We start from the raw sequence: 11,772 nt of genomic DNA on the forward strand, positions 1-11,772 counted from the left end.
TCTGGCAGCCTGGCTGAGTGACCCTCACTCTTCTCACCTATAAAATGGGGTTTAATCCCACCCCTCACCTAGAATTTTCAAGGTCTGGAGAGTCTTGGTCTTGGAGGGCGCAGTGTCTCCGAAGTACCACCAGGTGGCGCTGCAGGACCTCATGACCGCTTGGGAAAACTGTCACTGGAGCTCTGGGAAGACACGTGCCAGCAGGGTCATTCTGAGGTCACCTAGGGATGCCCCTGCTTCTGGAGGTGATCTGTAAAATCCAGATAACTCCCTAACGATGCCGATGACCGTATCGCTAATAATCACCTCAATCACAATTCTAATAATGAGAGTGGCTGCCAGCTACACGGCGGTCGTCTCCCTGTGCCAGGCACGGTGCTGGACTTTGGAGAGTGAACTCACTTGATCCTCACGACACTTGGAGGTGGGCACTCACTGTGTTACCCTCGCTGAAAGCACGGCCTAAATACCGCCGTGCAGCTCCCCATGCCTGTGCTGACCACTCCGAGGAGGAACTACGGGGTGGGGTGGGGGTGTCATGTAAGGATCCGGGGTTTGAATCCTAGTGGCTCAGTGACTGGGGCAAATTCTTTAGGTTCAGCCTGAGCCCAAGTGGAGCTGCATATAAAAAGCTTGTCCTGTTGTGTAACCCTGACCCACCACCCCGCGGTTCCCCACTGGCCTGAGTTGGGGGGGTCTGGGTGGGGGGAACCGCACCGCGTCTGAGCCTGGGCTTGTCCTGGCAGATCTGGAGAATCGAAGGCTCCAACAAAGTGCCTGTGGACCCCTCCATGTACGGGCAGTTCTACGGTGGGGACAGTTACATCATTCTGTACAACTACCGTCACGGTGGCCGTCAGGGACAGATCATCTACAACTGGTGAGGCTGTGGGGTCACGCGCTGGGGGATGGGATGTGGGGGGGGCTCCGACTGGGCCCTGAGCGTGGCATGGGGCTGAGAGGCCTGCGGTGGAATGGCCACACTGTGAGGGAGGGCTCCTATCCTCGAGGCAATGCCTCTTGTCTTATTTCTCGTAACAACGTTTAAACCGTTCTTCCAAAAATATGACATGTCCGTTGTAGGAGATGCAGTGAATAGGGAGAAGCAAACAGAAGATCCCTCCCACAATTCCACACCAAGCACTGTACCTACCACGTGTTTTCTCATCTAAAAATTTAAATTCCAAACGAAGGGGGAGACAAACCATGGGAGACTATGGACTCTGAAAAACAAACTGAGGGTTCTAGGGGGAGGGGGGTGGAGGGATGGGTTAGCCTGGTGATGGGTATTAAAGAGGGTACGTATTGCATGGAGCACTGGGTGTTATACGCAAACAATGAATCATAGAACACTACATCAAAAACTAATGCTGTAACATATGGTGATTAACATAACATAATAATGAAAAAATTCTTTTTAAAAAAAATTTTTTTTAATTCCATTAAAATGGGCAATGCATTCACAAAATTCAAAAATCAAGGCAATAAAAAGGTATCTGTTGAGAAATCTTGTTCCCATCCCAACCCCCTTCACCCCATTCTCCAATCCCCACCCCTCTGTAATGGCTTTCATTTGTTTTTTATATATATTCTTCCAGTAATTCTTCCTGCAAATAGGACTATATTACCTAGTTCCCGCCCTTCCCTACCCTTCAAAGGATAGCATACTGTGTATATTGTTATGTACTTTGCTTTTTTCACTTAGTACTTCCTGGAGATGGACCCATGTCAGTACGGAGGGTACTTCCTTGTTCTTTTTTTTTTTTTTTTCTTTTACAGCTGCATAATATTCTGCTGTGTGGCTACACTGTTACTTGTTTAACAAATTCCTTGTGAATGCATACTTGGATTGATTCCAGTCTTTTGCTATTACAAGCATTGCTATGATTAGTGACCTTTAAACAAATATCATTTGAATGTGTAGAAAAATGTCTGTAGGGTAAATTCCCAGAAGTGGGATTGCTGGGTCAATGACTAAATGCAGTTGTCATTTTGATAGATGGTGCCCAGTTTCCCTAGATGGACTTTGTAGCATTTTGCGTTCCCAGCAGCACCAGTGAGTCTGTTTCCCCATGGCCTCACTGGTGGACTATGTTGTCAAACTTTTGGATGTTTGTCAACCTTATCGTTGATAAGACAGTATCTCAGTATATTTTTAACTTGTATTGCTCTTACTATACCATCTCAAAACTTTTTGATGATGGTTGGATGTCTTCCTCTTTAAATTTTTTGTTTTGACATAACTTGAGGCTTCCTGAAAAGTTGCAAAAATGGTACAGTTTCCACGTACCCATTACACATCTCCCTCCCTGTGCGTATCTTACCTAACCAGAATACAGTGATCAAAACCAGGAAATTAACATAGTATGCAATTCTATTTACCAATCTGTAGACCTTCCTTGGATTTCACCAGTTGCCCCACTCATGTCCTCTTTCTGGCCTGGGATCTAACCCAGGATCCCATATGGCACTTAGTCATCATGCCTCCTCAGTGATTAATCACCAAGTCCTAATCTGTGACAGCTCCTCAGTCTTTTCTCTCATGACTTTGGTACTTTGGAAGAGTGCCGGTGGGTTATTTTGTAGAACGCCTCTCCATTTGACAACGTCAGACTTTTAAAAGCAGCTTCAAAGAATTTTTTTTTTGACTAGGTAATACATGCACATGGTACAAAATTCAGAAGGCATTTTTTTAAAAAACGGTAGCTGCGTCCTCAACTTGATTTGTCAGATTTTGTTTGCTTCTATAGATAACACATTAGTTATGGGAAATTTGGACAGTATAGGAAGAGGTGGGGTGGAAAGCGAAGCCCCTGCCCAATCTCCCCTCTCAGGGCGAGCAGCTTGGATCCTTTTGGGGGACATCTGCACGGACTTCTCTGAGCAGGTTCACATGAGGCTATGAGTACTGATGTCTTTTCCCTGCGAAGGGGCTCATGTCCCACTTGCTGTTCTCTGACCTGTCTGTCCCCTGTGAGAAATGTCCTGGCCGCCTTTCTCCGTCTTGGCATCTCCGGGCACCTTCCCTCGTGGCTGCTCTGCCTGGGATGAGCCCCCTGGCCCCCCACAGGGCATATTTAGGATAAGAGACCACTGGTTTTGCTCAGATCTCAGAAGAAGGCCAGGTGCTGCGCTGGGATTGTGGCGTGTGGGTTTCTCAAGGCCCGGGACCAGGGAGACACTCTGGGTTCTGTGCAAACCTCGGTGCTGAGTATCACCTCCTCTCTCAGGCAGGGTGCCCAGTCCACGCAGGATGAGGTCGCTGCGTCTGCCATCCTGACTGCCCAGCTGGATGAGGAGCTCGGGGGGTCCCCTGTGCAGGTGATGCACCTCGTCCATGGGGTCGCTCCTCTAGCTGACTGTCCACCCACCCCACAAACATTTGTGCAGGGCTCCCGTGTGCCCGACACCATCTGCAGCCCTGAACACACAGGTCGCGCCCCTGCGCTCATACGGTTTGTAGTGTGGGGAGGAGAAAGATGTTCAGACATTCAGGAGAGGCAGTGTGGCCACTCAGTCAGAGGGCGGATGTGGAGGCGGCCTGCTGTCTTACCTTTGAACCCTGTCTTACCTCTGGGCGACCAGGAATGAGTCACTTAGCCTCTCTGTATCTGTGTAGTCTCAAAGTATCCTCTCTCTGCCCCAGGATTGCCTTGCAGATGAAGAGTTAATCTTAGTAAAGCATTTAGAGCCATACCTGGCCCCCATAATAGTCCCCAGTTACATGTGTGTTAAGTAAGGACATAATAGATCCCTGGGAGGATCTAACTGGATTAGACAAGGACCTCCTTAGGAAGATACTTTTCTGCTGGGACCCAGTGGGTGAGTAGGAATTGGGCAGGCACATTTCAGGCAGAGGGAAGAGTATATGCAAAGGCACTGAGGTCAGAGGGGGCATTGAGCAGTAGACCAAGGGACCGAGTGCCATAAGAGAAGTCTCGAGAGGTACGCAGAGGGGCCAGACCACCCAGAAGCCATGGTGAGGATTGACCTTAACCCTGAGAACAAGGGGATATTGCTCCCTGGTAAATGTGATGTGAAGGGATTTATAGGTTTAAGAGGTCCCTCTGGCTGTGCAAGAGGGGTCTCTCCATGTCTAGAAGCTCTATTCTCACCCCTCTGCCGTCTTTCATGCCGTGAGCTGGCGTCACCATTCTGGAAGAATGTCCATGAACAACCCATGTGTTTCTATTTAAGGGAATATTTGCAAACATTGGTTCTCTTTGTTCTTGGACTAGACTCAGGGTCAGCAAGGCAGGTCCTCATGGGAAGGGAGGGCAGCCGAGGCAGTGCCCGGGGGACGTGAGGCAGTGGCGTTGTCTCCAGCTTCCCGGGGACTCCCCATTTCCCCGCCCAGCTCCCGTGTGCTGTGGGGTCATGCGCCCCACCACGTGCAGACACCTGCGTGCTGGCCTTGTTTGGAGGATGGGCCTAGGCCATGGTGGTTGGGCTGGGGGGTGAGCTTGCTGCCGCACAGAAGGACGAATGCCCGCACTCTCCTTGCCTGACTTGCTGTCCTGTCACCCTGCCAGAGTCGTGTGGTCCAAGGCAAGGAGCCAGCCCACCTCATGAGCCTGTTTGGCGGGAAACCGATGATCATCTATAAGGGTGGCACGTCCCGTGAGGGCGGGCAGACGGCCCCTGCCAGTACCCGCCTCTTCCAGGTCCGGGCCAGCAGCTCTGGAGCCACCAGAGCCGTTGAGGTAAGGCCCAGGCCCTGAACCCCAGGAGGGATTGGCCTACTTGAAACCTCCCATGCTCGATGGGCAGATGTCTGGGCACAGGACTGGTTGGGGGAGGGGGCGGTTGGGTCAGGAGTTAAGAAGGAGGTTTTTGTAACTTCCCTGGCCTGGCAAGCAGAATTGTATGTCTTAGACTTCCTCATGTCTCAAGGATGCCCGGGGCTCCTTGCATACCTTCCATAATGGAAAGTTCACTACCTAACAGGTAGTCCATTCTTCACCGTCTGGACACTTCCTGATTATATGCCACGTGGTCTCTGTCCCTTTTATGGCAGAAGATGCAGACCTGAACATACTCCTACAGGATGCTCAGAGCAGCCTAGAGGAGAATGGGACTATCACCTCCTTTGTTCTGGGCACTCAACTTCTGTTAATGCAGCCCAGAATTCTAGAATGACCGTGTTGAGCCACAGCACATTAGTGAATCATGGGAATCAACTAAGCCCCTCATTGTCCAAAGTCTGTGCTCTCAGCTGTGATGGGGGTGCTCTTCCAAGTCTCCATCTAAGAGCTGGTCCTGCTGCAGGGTCTCCTGGGCAGTAAGGAGGGGGCTGAGGACTTTTGGTCTGGTTTCTGATTAATCGAGTGCTGCCTTCCCAGATAATTCCTAAGGCTGGTGCGCTGAACTCCAATGATGCCTTTGTCCTGAAAACTCCCTCGGCCGCCTACTTGTGGGTGGGTGCCGGAGCCAGTGAGGTGGAGAAGACGGGGGCCCGGGAGCTGCTCAGGGTCCTGCGGGTCCAACCTGTGCAGGTGGCAGAAGGCAGTGAGCCAGGTAGGAGCTGGGGGCGGAGGGGCCTGCTGCTCTCTGGGGACTGCAGCTCTTAGGTTCCCTCCCTTCTTTCTGCTTGGGGGGTGGGGCTCTGGATCCTCACCCCTTCTAGTGCCTGTCCCCGAAGGAGTGCTCAAGAAAAGCAGGTTGAGGGCTATCGTCAGTGAGAGGGAGGCCTTCAGGAGCTACGAGAAAGGAGAGTTCGGTGTGGGCTGGGGCATTCAAGGAGGGCTGCTGGAAGAGGTGGTCACTTGCTAGGAAGCCTTGAAAGACAGGCAGGAGTAGCAGCCTCTCCTAATCTTCAGAATCTCCAAGGATAGAATTGCCACAAGCCTGCTCTGTTTCCCGAACATAGGTGGGAACATCTTCTTTACGCCAGCCCTCAGTCTCTCTGCTCTTGCTATGAGCCCATTCCTTCCCGCCCGATGCTCAGTAGAAGTGGGGAGGAGCAGCTCAGTCTTCAGCTGCACTGTCCAGTGGGACTTTCTGAGAGGCTGGACATGTTCATACCTGCCCAGGTCCAATATGGTGGCCACTAGTCACATGTGGCTAGTGAGCACTTGAAATATGGCTCCTGGGAATTAATGAGAATGAGGAACTGAATGTCTAATTGTATTTAATTTTAATGAACTTAAATAGCCACATGTGGACAGAGCAGGTGTAGTGGAATGAATCGGGGGGGTGGGGTGGGGTGGGTTGGAGCCCGACAGGATTTGTACCCTGGCTTTCCCACTTACTAGCTGTGTGATGTTGGGTGAGTGGATTACCCTCTCTGAGCCTCCGTCACCCTGTCTGTTGAGCAGGGATAATTATCCCCAGCCCACAGTGCTGTCGTCATTCAGAAGCCAGAGGTAGTCCTGCCTGTGTGCGTGCTGCCAAGTCGGCTCTCTGGTCTCTGTTTCATCACCTTCAGATTCCCTCAGGCCCTCTCCCTCTCTGGTCCCCTGGGTGGAGGGGGGTTGAGAGCACTGGGTCGTTCTAGGGCAGGGTTTTTACCATGGGGTCTGATGAGCGTGCTGGGGGAGGTGGTGTCAGGGGACCAACTGCTGTGGTCTCCCCTCACAGACAGCTTCTGGGAGGCCCTGGGCGGCAAGGCTGTCTACCGCACGTCCCCGCGGCTAAAGGACAAGAAGATGGACGCCCACCCTCCTCGCCTCTTTGCCTGCTCCAACAAGATCGGACGTTTTGTGGTGAGCCCCCGCAGAGCTCTCTGCCTCTGCTCCCCCATCCCCCATGGGGAGGCGGACAGCACGGAGGAAGGATCCCCTGCTGGCTGGAGCAACTCCTTCCTGGGCAGCTGGAGCAACTCCTTCCTGGGTGCAAACCCAGTGAGCCCAGTCAGGGGAAGGAGCCTGGGGGGAGCGGGGGCTGGTGAGCTTTCATTAACCCCTTCTGTTCCTTCCCAGATCGAAGAGGTTCCTGGCGAGCTCATGCAGGAAGACCTGGCCACAGATGACGTCATGCTCCTGGACACCTGGGACCAGGTAGGTGAAGGACAGAAGGTGTAGGCTGTCTGGGCTGAGGGAGTGGGAGGAGCTAGACATCCAGCTCTAAGATCAGTTGCCAGGTGTTACTGGAAAGGTCCCCGTGCTGCAGTTGAGTCCCTTCCCCCTTCTGGGCCTCCATTTCCTCCTCTGCAAAATGGGAGTGATGGTACCTACCTTGCCTCATTCACTAAGATGAGATGTAGATTAGATCACATCACAAACTGCAAAGTACCATATAAATGCAAATCAGATGACCAGCATTCTCTCCCAGGCCTTAGCGGAGTGTGAACTCTTACTTTAAATCTATTGATGAAGAAACTTGAATTTAGCATGTCATATGCAGGCATAAACTGTCCACAGAGTGACATCTGGAAGTTTCCGACTGCATCTCCTTCTGTTTTAGAAGGCTCTGAGCTCTCTGCTTCTTCTCCTAGGGAAGACTGTTGTGTAGGACCGGATGGGGATGGAGCCATTCAGTCGACTAATATTAACTGAGCACCTGCTTCGTGCCAGACACTGATCCGGATGCTGGGGATAGAGCAGACACTCCCCTGCCCTTACGGGGCTTACGTTCTCGTGGGGATGGCAGTCAATAACCCTTACTATCAGAGTTATCGGTTACAGATGGCAGCCCCAAAGGCATAAGTCTCCCCACTACCTCTGCTTGGGATGCCCAGTGGGAAGATCGGTGCCAGAATGTTCACAGCTTGAGCCCTTCAGCTATTGTTACCAATTGCTCCCCTGGCTACATAATCTGTTCGTTCATCTGCTTATTCATTCACTCAGCCAGCATTTCCTACACCGTCTTCTAGGAACAATGCTGGAGTCCTATGATGAGCAAAATAGACACAGTACCTGCACGAAGGGGCTTCTAGCTCAGCAGGGAACACATTTGTAGATAAGAGAAATCAAGTCTGGTGTTTTATTGTCTAATATCAGTGTATCAGTGACAGGTGCTTTTTAAAATATGTTAGAGGTGCATAAATATGTTTGTATTACAAAACGTGCATTCAAGCTCAAAACTTCTACTTTTTCCAAGCCTTAGACCTATGCGGCCCAGACACACAGAAATGGCACGTAGCAGGCTCAGGGTATATTTGTTGTGAGCATGTGTTTGGCCACTCACTTGCTGATCCCTATAGAGGGATCATTCATGCACTTCTAGAGAGGGATCTCAACCTCTGTGCCTGATGCATGTGGTCAGCAATGTTAGTGAGTGAGGGGCTGGGATGGGGGGGACACGAGCTGCTGGAGCTCGAGGCAAACTGGAACTGCTCGTCTGAAGTGGGGGCAGGGGAGCTGCTGCTCAGCTTCATCCACACAAAGGTGAAGGCCAGATCCTCCAAGTTTTCAAGAGAACTGGCAACTCTAGATGTTAATGTAAGCTGGTAATTAAACTTGTCTAAAAAGACGTTGCAGACCAACATGTGATGGTGGGTAGGCTGACAAAGCATGCTGGTGGGTCACCAGTTTGCAGACTTGGTTCCAGATCCTTCCAGTCCTGGTCTGTGGGCTCTGTCAGCTGCGGGCTGTGTCCCACATCCAGCACCTGGACCCTCCCTGTGGCTGGGACCTTCCTACCCGCCTCATTTCACATCTCACTCTAGGTCTTTGTCTGGGTTGGAAAGGATTCTCAAGAAGAGGAGAAGACAGAAGCGTTGAGCTCTGGTGAGGACCGAGTGTGCCTGTGGGTCTTTGTCCTGTGGTGTGGTGGGAACAGCTTCCCACATGGGTCTGGGGAGTTCCTGACTAGAGCCCTAGTAGCTGACCAGATCTGATTGGGAGCTGGAACCCTAAAGCTGGTTCTTTACTATCTCCCAGTAGGGGAGAGCAGGAGTGAGAAATGATATAAACTTTGTGAAGGAGGAAGTTGAACTGTGACCCCTGTCCCTTCTGGGGTTCACAGGCAGGGTGGTGGAAGAGAGCCATGTGGGGTCATTGCCCTTAAGGGATGGTGGTGTCTAGTGCAGGGACTGGGCATTGGAGACAGTAAAACCAGAAGCCTAGGCAGCTCCTGCCCCGAAGCACCTCTCCCTGGGGAAGGAGTCACTAAGGATTTCTGGGGTTTCCTTTTCCTGCACATGTGTATCTACAGCTAAGCGATATATCGAGACGGACCCAGCTAATCGCGACAGGCGGACCCCCATCACCATCGTGAAGCAAGGCTTTGAGCCTCCCTCCTTCGTGGGCTGGTTCCTCGGCTGGGATGACAGCTACTGGTCTGTGGACCCCTTGGACAGGGCCATGGCTGAACTGGCAGCCTGAAGGAGAGACCCCACCCCTGCCCCCGGTCAGTGCCTTTTCTAACAGTCCATCCGTCGGAGACCTTACAGCGAGCAGGGCCTCTCTGGTGTGTGTGAGTGTGTTTTTACCGTAGCCTAAAACAGCCACGTGAAAATTCAGGGTCCTTGCGAAAATTGTCTCAAGTATCTGTGCTTTTGGAAAATTGAATTCAATAAAAAGCTTTTGGAAGTGTGTGAGCCTGCCGCGGCTCCGTCTGTCCTGGTGATTCTTCTGGAAGTGCCCAGGGAGGGGCCTTGCCTTTGCCCTTGCACTGGTGGATGAGCTTCACTCATGCTGGGTGTGAATCCTGGACCTTCGAGAAGCTGATGCCAGGATGAGGTGGGACGTGCAGAGAGATGGCTCCAGGGGAACGGCCTGTGTGGAAGGGACTCGGGAGGGGGCCCACCCCAGATGGCTGTGTAGTCCAGGCAAGTCTGGCAGAGCTTGTCGGGGATTGCTTGAGCGAAAGGAAAAAAACAAAAAAACCCAAAACCGCCAAAAGAAAAGCTTTTTTAATTGCATAGTCCCATTTTTGCTATTTTTTATTGTGGTAAACTACATATAATACTCATTTTGACCATTCGTAAGTGGCATTCAGTAGCATTAAATACGTTTACGGTGTTGTGAGGTCACCACCACGATCTGTACCCAAACCTTTTTCATATCCCCAACATACATGGTGTGCCCATTACACAATAACTCCCGTTCCTCCCTCCTCTCTGCTCCTGGTAACCTTTATTCAACTTTCTGTCTCCATGAATTTGCCTTTTCCCATACAAAATTTGCCCTCTGTGTCTGGCTTGTTTCACTTAGCATAATGTTTCCAAGATTCATATATTTTGCAGCAAATATCACATTTTCATTCCTTTTTGTGGCTGACTACTATTCCATTGTGTGTATACACCACATCTGGTTTATCCATTCATCCATCGGTGGGCACTCAGGTCATTTCCACGTTCTGGCTATTGTGAACAAGACCACTGTGGACACAGGGGTGCAAATATCTGTTTGATTCAAAGTGTTCCTGAGCCACAGTCCCATCAGCCAGTGAAGGAGCTGCGCTCCCCCCAGGAGCGGCTGTGGTGTCTTATCTCCCCACTCCACACTGTCATCAGGAGGCGTGGCTTTGGTGCACCTGTGGGGACAGAGCTCAAAGCCAGCAGCTGGACCCCTTAGCCATTTGCATTCGCTGCCTAGAAGCCTGGACAAGGTGCCTTCTCCCAGCCATCATGCCCTGTAACTAATCTGCCTACACCTTCCTGGCTTCCTCTGCCTTCCGTGAGTCATTCTGCTGCCCCAAAGCTATTTGGAGAAATCTCCTCGGCTACTGAAGTTACCGTCACAGAAGGTGCCCCTGAAGGCTCCCAAAGCCGTGGGAGAGGGACTTCCTCTGTGCCCCACTTTGTCTCCCCCCCCACCCGCACAGGCCCTGAATCTCTGCTCACGCTCAGAGTGTCACAAAATCCCTTTTAGACTTTTCCATGAGCTTCTTCTAGAGCTTTTCTCCATGGATGTTCCAAACCAGAGCAAGGAACTGCTGTGGAACAGATCCTTTCCCTCCCCTCTATCCTTCTGGTCTTTTCTCCCCACGTTCTCCGCCATTTTGTTCCCGTGCCACCTGTCCTCCTGATCCCCACCTGTTCCAGAGGGAGTCTCCCATTCCTGGGGCTGGGTCAGGGAACAGAGACCAGTGTGAAGGTTTATACGGTAGGAAGGGTGTGTGTGTTTACACTGCCATTTCCAGAGCTGCTGCTCACTCAGATCGCCCAGGGAGCTTTTTAAAACCATAGGTGCCCCAGGGGCCCTACCTCCAGAGATTCTGATTCATCGCAGAGGTGACAGGGGGAGTGGAAAAGGAATTTTCCAGGTGAGACACGGGGCGGGGTGGGGTGGGGTGCTCCTTGCATTTCAGGCAGACTGTGCAGCAAGTACAGAGGGAGTGATGAGGGAGAACGGTATGCTCAGGGACAGCCCGTAAGGCCAGAGCAGCTGGGGAGGGCTGGGCCTCCCATCTGAGAGGTGGGCAGGGCCCAGGGGAACCTCAACTACCATGGGAAGGGGTTTGGACCTGATCTTTTAACTCCTGCCTCACCCCAAAGGGTTACTTTCACAGTCAAAGTGATCAACTTGACAAATGCAGAGTTCTGGAACAACAGCAGCATTTTCACCTGGAGCTTCTAGAACCTTCCATAAGAGGCAGGTGGAGGCCTGTCTAGACGAGCCAGCTCACATCCTGAAAACTTGTGGGAGGACGAATTGCAAGTAGACCTGCCCCTGAATTCATTTCCTCTAGTGCCATTCAAGGTGGTTTATTGGCCAGTTTCAGTTTATTGGTGGCTGTGGCCTTTGACAAGAGTTCCACAGTGCTCCGAGAAAGGAAGCTGCCTGAGGCTATGGAGTCGCTGGGACTTCCTATTTTATCTCTTTCAAAGGCAAAATGGTGAACTGAGAACACTATCACATCAACCACATAGTTTCTCTTCCTTAA

General features: G+C 51.5%; 1 protein-coding gene across 3 annotated transcripts in view; it reads left to right on the forward strand.

Annotated features, from left to right (window-relative positions):
- The window catches only part of GSN (gelsolin), a 42,745-nt gene extending 33,269 nt beyond the window's left edge, over positions 1 to 9,476 (forward strand). For all 3 annotated transcript variants that reach the window (XM_081803518.1, XM_081803517.1, XM_081803519.1), the window contains exons 10-17: positions 747 to 880; positions 3,231 to 3,321; positions 4,533 to 4,703; positions 5,343 to 5,517; positions 6,580 to 6,704; positions 6,921 to 6,998; positions 8,609 to 8,669; positions 9,097 to 9,476. In XM_081803518.1, coding sequence (XP_081659644.1) covers positions 747 to 880; positions 3,231 to 3,321; positions 4,533 to 4,703; positions 5,343 to 5,517; positions 6,580 to 6,704; positions 6,921 to 6,998; positions 8,609 to 8,669; positions 9,097 to 9,266 — 1,005 coding nt within the window. In that variant the 3' untranslated portion in view covers positions 9,267 to 9,476. The remainder of the gene's footprint in view (positions 1 to 746; positions 881 to 3,230; positions 3,322 to 4,532; positions 4,704 to 5,342; positions 5,518 to 6,579; positions 6,705 to 6,920; positions 6,999 to 8,608; positions 8,670 to 9,096) is intronic.
- The last annotated feature ends 2,296 nt before the right edge of the window (positions 9,477 to 11,772 follow it).

Source organism: Leptonychotes weddellii, chromosome 14 (genome assembly GCF_054177405.1).
Source record: "Leptonychotes weddellii isolate Sample4059 chromosome 14, ASM5417740v2, whole genome shotgun sequence".
NCBI classification, from domain to species: domain Eukaryota; kingdom Metazoa; phylum Chordata; class Mammalia; order Carnivora; family Phocidae; genus Leptonychotes; species Leptonychotes weddellii.